The 11,783-nt window shown below is 43.3% G+C and overlaps 7 protein-coding genes across 7 annotated transcripts; 4 read left to right on the top strand and 3 right to left on the bottom strand.

Annotated features, from left to right (window-relative positions):
• Positions 1-569: 569 nt before the first annotated feature.
• Positions 570-2,876, bottom strand: O0I10_001645 (uncharacterized protein; the record flags this gene model as incomplete). The annotated part of the gene is made up of 8 exons (XM_058481737.1): positions 570-662; positions 733-953; positions 1,014-1,316; positions 1,371-1,452; positions 1,695-1,877; positions 1,961-2,149; positions 2,211-2,591; positions 2,673-2,876. 8 exons carry the CDS (start codon positions 2,874-2,876, stop codon positions 570-572), a joined length of 1,656 nt encoding a protein of 551 aa, XP_058347594.1.
• Positions 2,877-4,163: 1,287 nt separating this feature from the next.
• On the bottom strand, positions 4,164-4,648 carry O0I10_001644 (uncharacterized protein; the record flags this gene model as incomplete). Its single annotated transcript, XM_058481736.1, has 4 exons — positions 4,164-4,242; positions 4,299-4,372; positions 4,436-4,509; positions 4,564-4,648. 4 exons carry the CDS (start codon positions 4,646-4,648, stop codon positions 4,164-4,166), a joined length of 312 nt encoding a protein of 103 aa, XP_058347593.1.
• An 801-nt stretch (positions 4,649-5,449) lies between these two features.
• O0I10_001643 (ubiquitin-conjugating enzyme E2-18 kDa) lies at positions 5,450-6,285 on the top strand (the record flags this gene model as incomplete). The annotated part of the gene is made up of 6 exons (XM_058481735.1): positions 5,450-5,510; positions 5,571-5,606; positions 5,676-5,721; positions 5,785-6,044; positions 6,105-6,142; positions 6,211-6,285. 6 exons carry the CDS (start codon positions 5,450-5,452, stop codon positions 6,283-6,285), a joined length of 516 nt encoding a protein of 171 aa, XP_058347592.1.
• Positions 6,286-7,178: 893 nt separating this feature from the next.
• On the bottom strand, positions 7,179-7,512 carry O0I10_001642 (uncharacterized protein; the record flags this gene model as incomplete). Its single annotated transcript, XM_058481734.1, has 2 exons — positions 7,179-7,346; positions 7,417-7,512. The coding sequence occupies 2 exons, from the start codon at positions 7,510-7,512 to the stop codon at positions 7,179-7,181; spliced, it is 264 nt and encodes an 87-aa protein (XP_058347591.1).
• A 378-nt stretch (positions 7,513-7,890) lies between these two features.
• Positions 7,891-8,280, top strand: O0I10_001641 (uncharacterized protein; the record flags this gene model as incomplete). Its single annotated transcript, XM_058481733.1, has 1 exon — positions 7,891-8,280. One exon carries the CDS (start codon positions 7,891-7,893, stop codon positions 8,278-8,280), a length of 390 nt encoding a protein of 129 aa, XP_058347590.1.
• Positions 8,281-8,772: 492 nt separating this feature from the next.
• On the top strand, positions 8,773-10,082 carry O0I10_001640 (uncharacterized protein; the record flags this gene model as incomplete). Its single annotated transcript, XM_058481732.1, has 4 exons — positions 8,773-8,861; positions 8,960-9,141; positions 9,212-9,805; positions 9,880-10,082. The coding sequence occupies 4 exons, from the start codon at positions 8,773-8,775 to the stop codon at positions 10,080-10,082; spliced, it is 1,068 nt and encodes a 355-aa protein (XP_058347589.1).
• An 842-nt stretch (positions 10,083-10,924) lies between these two features.
• On the top strand, positions 10,925-11,757 carry O0I10_001639 (uncharacterized protein; the record flags this gene model as incomplete). The annotated part of the gene is made up of 6 exons (XM_058481731.1): positions 10,925-11,124; positions 11,186-11,263; positions 11,333-11,358; positions 11,438-11,541; positions 11,607-11,660; positions 11,734-11,757. 6 exons carry the CDS (start codon positions 10,925-10,927, stop codon positions 11,755-11,757), a joined length of 486 nt encoding a protein of 161 aa, XP_058347588.1.
• Positions 11,758-11,783: the final 26 nt, after the last annotated feature.

Below are 11,783 nucleotides of genomic sequence, written 5' to 3'. Positions count from 1 at the left end.
CAAGAAAAGTGTAAGAGTACGCAATAAAGAGAAGAGGGTGTGTGTTTATGTGTAGTGTGTGTGTGTATGTGTGTGCGTGAGAGAGAGCGAGAGCGAGAGTGAGAGTGAGTGAAAGAAAGAAAGAAAGATTGTTTGACTGGTGGGAAGTGATGTTGAACCAGCTCTTTCGGACTGTCAAAGCAGTTCTGTATGTGTGTGCGTGCGTGGTTTTGGTTGCCCCTGTGAGTGCGTTTATTATTGGTTACCTGAATATCCCTTTTGTCAATTCCACACCTTCCTTCACAATGATTGTTTCATGTAATGCAAAAGCTTCATTATATTGTATCAAGTCAAAAAAGACATATGCAAAGCGAGCGTGTGCGTGTGAAAGCGAAAATGGTGAATATATATATAATGCTAAGAATGACTCGCTGGGGAGGAGGCCAAAAAAGAAAAAGTGGTAAAGCAAAGCAAGAAAAAAGACAGACATCATTGTCGAATGTCTCTATAAGCAAAAAAGAAGCGGCATGATGCAGGTAATTTGTTGTTGTAGGGGATGAGGAGGCGTGAGGAGTGAGAGAGGGCGATTTCTATACAATATTGTAATACCGCATCAGCATTGTTGAACAGATACAGAAAAAGAGAATTGACGACATGATGCAAAGGAACCAAGTCAAATCCTCCTATTGGTTCATTATCCAAGTTAATATACACGCATGTAATCACATGGAGATAAAATCACCCTCTTCTTACCTGAAATTGTCCAGGCACTTGGACATTCATTCCCCAAAGGCCGGTGACAAGATTCATGGGTATAAGGACACTACCAAGTGCTGTCAACTTTGAAAGAACGTCGTTGATTTCATTGTTGGTCTGTGTCATTTCAATAGAGATTTGTGCAAGGTAATTCGAGTGTGAGCGTGACGAGATTTTTTCGTAATGGTTCAACGACTGCAGCATGGTAATGATGTGATCTACTATCGGGGTTAGCACATGCACGATATGCGTGTTACCCACGCCAACATGATTTTTACCTTGAACATCACCGAGATACAATGCAACCTCACTTGAAAGTGCCGGACGCGTTCCACCATCCATGGCTTGAGTCTCACCACGCTTCACCAATGTCTTGATCACATCCGCCTTGGATACCAGTAATCTCAAAAGACCCATCATCCTCTTGCGACAATACCCAATGCGCCGTAACATATCTGATTGTTCCGATTCCTTGAGGATCAATACAAGTTCATCGATAGAATCAACTTCAAATTCAATGGTGCGTATCAATGGTGCAAACGAGTCAGTAATGTCGTCAAGAATGGCATAGCAAATCCAATCTACGTAAAGTGATGAGTATGTTGTTCATCGTTTTCCCATCCTTTTTTATATACCTGGCGTCACATGGATGTAGTCTTTTAGTTGTTTAATACGTTTACGAACACTGTATGGATGAGGCGTTGGCCTGAAATGAAACTAAATTGTGCGTAAGAGTGCCGTCAGCCAACAAATTTCTTCATGGACGCATGATGCAACAGCCAAAAAACAACAACCAGCCCATGTCGAAAGCATCGCCCCCCGCATCCACATCTCACTCTCTCACTCCTTCTCCTCACGCGACACCATGTGCGTATCCTTTTTTAGATTCATCACAGATGCTGTTGTTGTTGCTGGCACCATACAAATACACATGCACATGCAATCAGAAGAAAACTTACCGTCAATACGCCTTCTTTTAGAATGATAATATACACGTCCAATGGTTGCAGATAGCTGACGGAATATGGGTCTTGATCGAAACTGCGGAAGCAAATAAAGTAATAATTCTTGAAGACCTCACATTTTTCTCTAGGTTCTTCCATAGTGATGTCTTCAATCGTGAGTGGATGGATATGGAAAATCTACATCATCATGTAAGTTCATGCATGATCATGCAAACGATACATTTACTCCAAATGGCCCTCTCTCTCTCTTTTTTATTTACCTTTCCAAGTGCTTTCATTTCAGCATCGGTTGGAGAGAGAATGTCGATCCAAAAGCAACCCTTTTTCATCATGGTCACAAGACGCTCGCCATGCGATGGAATTTCACTCAATGATCGAGCATGGATGCTGGATGGTTCGGATGGCGAATAATAGGTGATGCGATAGCTTGTATCATGATCTTCTGGATACTATATAATTATATACACAAATCAGAAATCAAAGATCATCACCCATCATTCAAAAACATACCTTGAGTCGGTCGCCATAGTAACCATTAAGCTTCCTTGACATGTTGGAAAGGCGTCTACGTCTAGGTGGGTCCTTGGTGCGTTGCTCTTCTCGAATGAACTCTTCCAGTACATCAAAATCGATTCCACTGCTATTCTTTTCATCTGCATTGGGAAAGCATACATCTTCCTCAATCGAATCCCGGCGGGACCCGGCGGTATCCACATCCGAATTGTAAATGTTCATAAGCCCATCGGGTTTGCCATTGGTGGTGCTACTGGTATTGAGGGTGGTGCCTGTTGTGGGTGTGGTGGTGTTGCTATCATATCCCATGTCGATCAAAACATTGGCGGCATTGGTAGTGAAGTAAGAATCAGCGGTGGTGGTGGTAGGTGGGGGTGTCTGTAGATCAACATGATCAGTCAGTCAAACTTGAATATCTCTCCTCGACCCCTTGCCTAGTTCAAACAATAACTCACTCACCTGTGGTTGCTGGGGAATAGCTGAATAACGAGAATTGCGGGATCGATGGAAAAACATGTTGAGTGGTTGAAATGGAGACGACGATGGGGCCGTTGTGGTGGGATGCACTGCTGGATCGCCAGGTGCTGTCATGGGTTGCTGCTGCGACATTGGCCTACTAGCGTTGGCTCGGGTCTTGTTGTTGCGTCTCTTTGATTTAGCCATTGGCATCTCTTCAAGTGGGGAGGGGGTTGAAAGGGAGGAAAGGGTATATATAGATAACGACAAGCGTTTACAGAAAAGGAGAGGAGTGAAAGAAAGAGAGAGAGAGAGAGAGAGGAAGAAAGAAAGAGGAAGCCAAGTGGTGGTGGTGATATTATTACAATACGTCGACCTAAAATATCTGCAATGTTCAAAGACAGATGTGTGGGCGTTTCCGTATGTGTAAAATGTGGGGTTAATATGAACACAATTGCCTCCTTGTCCTCATCATCATATACTTTATAGCAAGATGTATATCATTATTCTTTTTCTACTATCACAAGTAAATGTAGGAACCTCATGACGATAGGCCCTGGCACCCATGCCCCCATCCACATGGTACAAGTGACCCCATATATCGATTGTTATCTCCTTGATGGTAGTACAACATTGTTTGCCTCTTTGTTCAACATGTTACCAAGGCGTCAACCTATCCCAGACCCATTCTGTGTCACGTTACTTTATACTCTCTTCCCCACCTCCGGCATGACCAACAGTAAACAGATCTGCACATTCTGCTTGACACATTATCACAGTATGTATTTTGTTGATGCATCCACTTTTAGCTTTCTTCTTCCTATGTGCCGTTTAGGCGTGCTCTATAAAAAGATAGAAAAGGAGAAAGCGGCAAAGTAAATGTACGTGGCTGCATAGAGAATGCACATCTTCGAGGCTTTTCTTGCATGTATAAAATTATCTTTGACGTAGCAGAGTCTAATGCCGATGGTGCTCCTGATTACTCCTTTCAAGCAGAAATGCCTCGTTATCGTTCTCACACACAAGCTATTTGTATCAAGATCTCTCTCACTCTCTTTACAAAGCAAACGAGGCAACCATGTCAAATCACGTGTCGCTCGCATAAACAACGCATGCTTGTTCTTGCCGACAGCCATTTGTTCATTCCCCCAACATCCCAACAACATGACGGATAAATACAAATACATACGCAAACCACCATTTGTGGATACATTCATACTGCCTTTTTTCTTATCTGTCATTGAATCCTTTGTTAATATGACTGAAAGGAATCCACCATTCCGAAAGCCAACCGAAAGCCGATGCAATGAGGTAGATGATGGATATCGATTGATTACGTTCGCATGCATGGCTCAGGTACCCAGTTGAATACGCCCCTAAACCGCAACCATCCCATCAATGAATGCATAAAAGTAGGTCTATTGTCGAAAATCAAAAGTAGGCAAGGTGGAAATGTCGAATCGAGGGGGTGTTGTCAATGATGATATATATAGTCTACTTTTTCTTCTTGGATTCACTGATGGATGTCAAGTCACGACCTTGACGATACATCTCACGCCATGACAAAATGTACCTGTATCACCATGTGAGTATCATCTCGATACTATTGTAATGCCAACTACTACTTACTTGCGTTGACGAGTTGGGATACCGAAATCATTTCGCATTGTACGGCTATCGGTAGTGAACAAGCTCTCCCAGGTCTATCATCATCATCATGACATCAGTATCAATTCTTTCTATCTTTCTACACCACGTGATCCTACCTCAAATTTGCTGGCATGCTCGTCGCAACCTCGACCGATCGCTGTGAGGAAATCAGCAGGCTCCTTAATGGCACCTAAAAGCATCGCATGTCAACAAAACAGCTGAATCGTATCGAGCGTCAACCCACCTCTTGGCTTTGGGATACTGCTGGCAGCTGTGTGGGCGCATCGTGCACCTCGAGTAATAGAAGATCTCAATGCAGCGGTCAACATTATTGTGTTTAGAGGAGGAAAAGCAAAAATCCGTGACAACCGCTGAACCAATAAAAAGAGCAGGGCCATTGAAGCCAATTGCGTTACACATATCGTTGATGTTGTTTTCTCAAAGCAAAGAGTCATCAACAATGAGTGCGACATTGTATTCGTAATGTGGATGGAAAGATGTAATTCATAGTGCATTTTTAGCTGTGTGGGTTGCGTAGATATGGAATAACAATGAAAGAGTGTGCAAGGCTCGAGGTAGTGTAGATGGTTGCCATGGAAACATGCAAACAAAACGACCTTGTTGAAGACTCGTTGACACTACGTGGTCACGATGGCAACCATGAAAATGAAAGTTGGATACATAACAATGAAAGGCTAAAATTGTCACTGACATCAGCACATGGGTAGAACTATCCACTTTTGGCATACTCACATCAACTTGGGTTATGATGGAGGAAAGAGATTTTTGGGAGTGTGATAGTAGGCGACAACATCCTTGTTTATATGTGCATGATGGGTATCTCTATGATCGCAAAAGAGAAAAGAATGCTCAAGCCCTGTCGAAAGGTAACCTTTTGATCCCTTCACTACCAGGATAAGATTCGATGCAGCTTCTTCAACACCAACATGACGCTTATGGATATTCTCTATGACAAAAAGTCAATGGTGATGACACGTGTGGTCGTGTATGGCAACAGCAAGGATAGTTACCCAGTGAGAGGCGGTTTGCTTATCAGGGAGCATCCGCTGAGGACGACTCGCTACTATTTCCACCTCCTTCCCTCTCTACCCATTTCGTAAACCTCCCCAATGTACGCCAACCGATCTACAGGCTCGACGGCTCTCAAGCGCCTCATGACAGAGTATCGAGGTATGCAAGCACGCGTGTGATGACTATAGTAGGCTCATTCGTTACGGCATGTATATGTAGAGTTGACAATGAATCCACCTGAAGGCATTACTGCAGGTAACGGTTTTACACGTCGACACCCTCTTCAAACGACAAGTCTAATGGATATGATTGATATGTATATAGGCCCTATTGACGAGAACAACTTTTTCGAGTGGGAGGCTCTTATTGCGTATGTTATCTATTATGAACCTAAAACGCGGGCAGGTGCTGATCCAATATGATGATGTTGCAGAGGTCCCGAGGGCACGCCATTTGAAGGAGGTCTATTTCCTGCAACATTGACCTTCCCAAAGGATTATCCATTGAGTCCACCTACTATGCGCTTTACATGTGATTTCTTCCATCCCAATGTCTATGCCAATGGCACGGTGTGTATCTCTATTCTCCACCCTCCAGGCGATGATCCCAACATGTATGAAAGCAGTTCCGAACGTTGGAGTCCCGTACAAAGTGTCGAAAAGATCCTTCTCAGTGTTGTTAGTATGTTGGCAGGTGAGTACCATTACATCCCAAATAACACGAATACGAGGTTAATGATCTTGTTATCTTTAGAACCTAACGATGAGAGTGGTGCAAATGTGGATGCTTGCGTAAGTTTGATATCATAAGCACAAGGGAGGAAATCTGTATCATCTGATGCATGGCTTTATTGGATTAGAAAATCTGGCGTACTGATCGAGAGCGATACAACGAGATTGTTCGTGAAAATGCACGCAAGACATTGGGACTTTGAACAGCACCATTTTGTAACCGCATCAATCACCCGATCCCTTCATATCTCAGAGGGCTGTCTTTCCTTTCACACTTTGGTTATCGATTCAATCATCCACCACTTCACTATATGTCAAGCGCATTATCATTGAAATATATCCTTCAACAAATTCATCATCAAACATTACGAGTGTTGCTATATTGAAGAGTATGCTCGACGGTGATACTGGTTAGGGTGGTAGGGTGTGTACATGGATCGCTCACAAAAAGGATCATCTATCATGATCAAGTTGGGCTTTGAAGATGTGAGCAATCGAAGAGCGACATGATGGAAGAAAGGGGCGTGTGGGAGTGCAATGATGGGCGAGGTTATTTCAGTGATCACAAAAGGAAGTGCTTGCTGGGGTACATGGATTGATAAATTAGGAAGATGGCTTCACCAGTGATATGATTGAACCTTGGTTTGATTGATAGTCAATACATAAATCAGGATCTGGAAATGAACAAGGTGGCAATATCCATCATCATCAAACAATGCCATCCATCGACTTTTGCTATGTTCAAATGGAGGTGGGTGTAGCGATATTATGGCTTCCGATGAAAGGATTTACCCATTGGGATCTTTGCACTAGGCTATCTATCCTCCTTTTGCAGAAGAAAATGCACTCATAAGACTACGTTGTCAATCACGTGATTGTATGTTAGCCAATCTCTCGCCTATTGATCCCATAATGATGCTATTCTATTTGCATTATCCTTATAGATTATGCGCCATATTTCTGTTGGATGGATATCGATGCTATTGCGAGAAATGCAACTACTACTTTTATGATTCGTTGGCATGGAATTGTACAGGGTAAATGACATGGCAGGATGAAAGAAGAAGGGATGGAAGTTGGATGATGGTGGCTGTAATTAATCGTCTTCGGACGCAGGTTCACTAGATGGTAGTTTGGATACTGTTTGTGTCTTCAAAAGTTCCTGATGTAATGCTTGTTGCTCCTCAAGCTCTCGCATGTTTTCTTCACGTTGTTGTAACTTTCGTCGGCGTTCATCATCCTTCTCCAATCCCTGACGCATAAGCTATAAACATACATACACACACATAAACATTATCAACTGGATACGTTTATATATAGTAAAGCTGACGTACGTCTTTTTCAAAGCGCTGAAGGTAATGAACACCGTAAATGGTACCACAGCAGAGGACGATGGAAGCACCCAATGTGAGTTTGGCTTTGGTTGACATTAGGAATTACAAAAATAGAGAGCGGAGGAACAAGGGGGTGGGTTTGGTTGACATTGACACACACCCACACACACACGCACGCACCTCGTGGCTTTTTCCATTCTTTCCCTGGTTGCGCTCGGATTACCCAACTGCCTTTTCCGGTCAACTTGCATCCATACTTCAAGTGTCATTGGCTATCCGCAACAAGCCCATTGGAGCCGGGAATGCGAAATAGCAAAAAGACAAAAATAGCTTTTTCTTTCTTGATGAGGATGGCTCTTGATATAAAAGGACGTCAGGATCTCGTCTAATTACTCCTTTCATTTTTTTCCTAAACCTTTTTTTGACATTTGAACGTCTCTTGTTGTACTTGGAGCGGGTGTGCGTCGTCATGCAATGATATTTGATAAGGTTGTCAGGTACTTCTCCGCCAACAGTGGACAGCAGCTCGCTGGAAGAGGAGGGAAACAACACCACCATCACCATGTCAACAAGATACAAAAAACCAATGCTACTGCTACCATGGCAACCAATACCAGTACTACCACTACACTCCTTCAAGTACCCAACCAATCATCTATACCAACATCATCATCATCCATATCCCAATCAGCATGGCATCAACGTATGATCCTTTCTCGAGCTACTCACCATAAGCTGCGTCATCCTCCACCTATACAGCATCGTGGCTTACAAAGGACGATTCATTTAAAGAACATGTTAAAACGACTACAACAAGAGGACATGCACGAGGATAATGTACCACTAGCTAGCATTCAATTGTAGATAATCACAAGCACACAGCATCTCTATAAAAGTAAAAATCCCATTTCCCGGCAAAACAGCAATGTTTTAGTCTTTCGGTTGCTCTCCTCCCCCTTGGCCCCTTTTGTGTAACCTTCACACAAACGTGTTCTTGAACGTGGGTGTAAGCTGACAAGCGTAAAGCAATATCCATTTGATTCATTTGAATCCATTTGGAACGAACAATGATAGAATTAAAGATATGAAAAGGGAAGATCCATAGCATTCTTTATTGTGTTATAATTAATAATGGTCAACATGATCCATGACGACGACGGCGACGACGACGAGGATGACTAGGGCGTGTGCGCGCTGAGAGATTACGGACTCCGGAAAGGAGGCGAGATAGCAGCGACACAAGCTGATCTATTTCATTTGGCGTAAGTCTGTGTTCCCACCCTTCTCTCTTTCTTTTTTATCACTCTTCTTCACAGTAGCACATATCACACCACGCATATAAATACAACCACAGCAATGTCGCAATTACGGCGACCTTCTGATCGCAGTGCTCATTCCAAGAGCAAGCGGACCTTGAGCACCTTGACAAGCACACGAAGTATAAGGTCAGTATACAAAGAGACAAGGATTGTTGTTATTATATGAGCTGTTGTCGGGTGACTCAGAAGTAAAAGGCAACATACGATGCTACAATTTGCAACAGAACGATATCCGACATCACACCTGCACCAGCACCAGCTATGTATTGGTCAAGAGCAGTGACTTACGGCCATGGTCCCCGTCCCATTCGTGCACACACAAGCGTGCCTGTAAATGGGACCATGTATGTATTTGGTGGCACTGATAGCCGAGGTGGATTTGGCAAGCTCTATGCACTTGATCTAGGTATGCAATTGCATTGAAACAAGGCGTTGTATATAGGTGCTGTTGTCTCATCCGAATGTGGCAATTATAGATACATTTACATGGAACAAACCAAAGACATATGGAGAAACGCCACCACCTTGTCGAGCACACAGCGCCGTGGTGCATGAGGATTGCATTTACATCTTTGGTGGAGGAGATGGTCCACACTATTACAATCACTTGTACAAGTTCGACACAGCATCATTGATTTGGTCATGTCCAACGACATCAGGTCCTTGTCCATCACCTCGTCGAGCTCATGTATCGGTTGTTTGGCGTGGTCACATGTATATTTTTGGTGGTGGCGATGGCATCCATGCACTCAATGACACATACAGCTATGACATTCAAAACAAAACATGGCAATTGATTGAAACAACGGGACCAAAACCAGAACCAAGAGGATACCATAGCGGCACGCTGGTCGGTGAGAAGCTAGTGGTTTATGGTGGAAGTGATGGTCATACCTGTTTTGGGGATGTCTATCTTTTGGATCTACCCTCCAATGCTTGGCATCGCGTCAAACTTGATCCTCAGGTCCCTCGTCTCTCTCATGCTCCCGTTTGTGTTGGGTCGTATCTCTTTGTCACTGGTGGACATGACGGCTCACATTATTGCAATGATTTGCTTATGCTCAATTTCGGTACGTTGTGGATTGGATTGTGTGAGAATGTTGTGAGGGTGTAAATATACACATCATGCTTATAGAAGCGATAGTTACAATGGCATGGGAAATTCGCCGGGTATATGGGAACGCCCCAACTGCACGAGGCTATCACACCATGGTTTTATATGACAGCAGGCTGTTCATCTTTGGTGGTTATGATGGCAAGCACTTTTTCGATGATGTCTTTGTTCTTGATCTCAGCTCCCACGCTTATCTTCCTCAGGTCACCAACTTTGCTATAGAAATGTTATAGAGCAACCAACCCCCTCTGGCCATTTTACATCCCAGCTTGTGCTACTATTTTCCTTGCCGTCATCTATGTTGAATTTAGCTCTCTCTTTCTCTCTCTCACACGCACACAATACTATGATTGATACAGCCTTTTCGTCTTTTACCTATGTGATTACTCAAAACGTGTGTTTCCAAATATGAGCCTTGAGTCACTGATATGATCTCCTTTCGCCACCAAATGTGTCATTGTAATCGAACTTCCTATGTAGGAGCATAAAGCCCTACATGCTTCTGATGATGATCATGGACCTATCAATGGGTCAACCTATGTATGCAACTAACCTTGTGTAGCTTGAGCCCTTATCCATAGGTGTAATTTGAAAGTCGATATCCTACTACTCGTAGAGCAAAATACCTATCCCTCAACAATGCTGCCGTTTCCAAGAGCAAAGCCCGGTATAATTAGCATTACATTATAGAACGCAATAGTTGTGGCTCCCAATGGTACTCAAAAGAACATGCCTTTAAATGCTTTTACTTTGGATTTCACAAATGAGCCACCTATTCATGTGCGTTTCACATGCCACTTTATACAAGATAAGGTGATGGTATCCATGGCAACAAGATTTGATCTTTGCACCAAATGGCGCGTTCGTGCTTTATTATGACTTGTCGTACATTCATGCAACAATGCCGGGCAATTGTGCATGACTCGAGTCATTCCCCGAAGCGGCATAACAGTGAAACCAAACGTGTGTTTCCCAGTACCACCCGACACATTCATCCACACACTCCTCTTTTCCATTTCTTTCATTTATATCTCAACTTGCACACGGCAGTGTAGCGGCAGTAGTGACGCTCATTATGTCGACAAAATCACTGAATACACCCATCGGTGATACTTCAAGAGATACCGCCAGCAGCATTGCTGTGACCTTGGAGAGTGATCGGGTCGCTATTGCTGCAAACAAGGCTGCAGTGGCTGCCAATACAAATCCTCGATGGAAGTGGTATCTCATCTTTTTTGGTCTGCAGCTGGCATTATTTTCATCAGCGTTAGAGTAGTAAGCATATGGATACCCACAGCTTGTATATCTTTTTTTCATTCACCATCATGGTTTTTAGCTCCATTGTATCCACAGCTTTACCCAAAATCGGTTCCGACTTGGATGCCATGCTCATCTCATCTTGGGTGGTCACAAGGTAAAGGGTCGCATGGATAGCCTAACAAACAAACACAGCCATTTATTTGTTACATGAATCCGTGTATAGCTATATCGTCACTCAGAACGCGTTCCGTAACGTATACATTCCTTTGCTGAGCACTAGCGCGTCATTGTGAAACTAAGGATGATGATGATTGTGTAATTCATGTAGAACCCATATGGGCCAAACTTTCGGATATCTTCGGTCGCAAATGTATCTTGCTTGTTACACTCTCCCTCTTTCTGACATGTTCCGCATTGTGTGGCGTGTCACAGGTTGCGTACAATCGCAAGCTTTATTGACATTTATTATCGAGCTGACAGCTATTGCACATTTCTAGTCTATGACATGGCTGATTGCGGCACGTGCCTTTCAAGGGATCGGTGTTGCTGGGGTGAGTGTCATTGTTCTTAAGTTAACGTTCTTAACCACCCTGGATAATGAATGCATGTACTACATCATGATAGGTATTTCCATTGGTATGTGTGTGATCAGGAAAAAAGAAGCTGAATGACTT

This window comes from Lichtheimia ornata, assembly GCF_029851405.1.
Source record: "Lichtheimia ornata isolate CBS 291.66 chromosome Unknown scaffold00004, whole genome shotgun sequence".
NCBI lineage: Eukaryota > Fungi > Mucoromycota > Mucoromycetes > Mucorales > Lichtheimiaceae > Lichtheimia > Lichtheimia ornata.
This window is presented reverse-complemented; position numbering and strand designations above follow the sequence as displayed.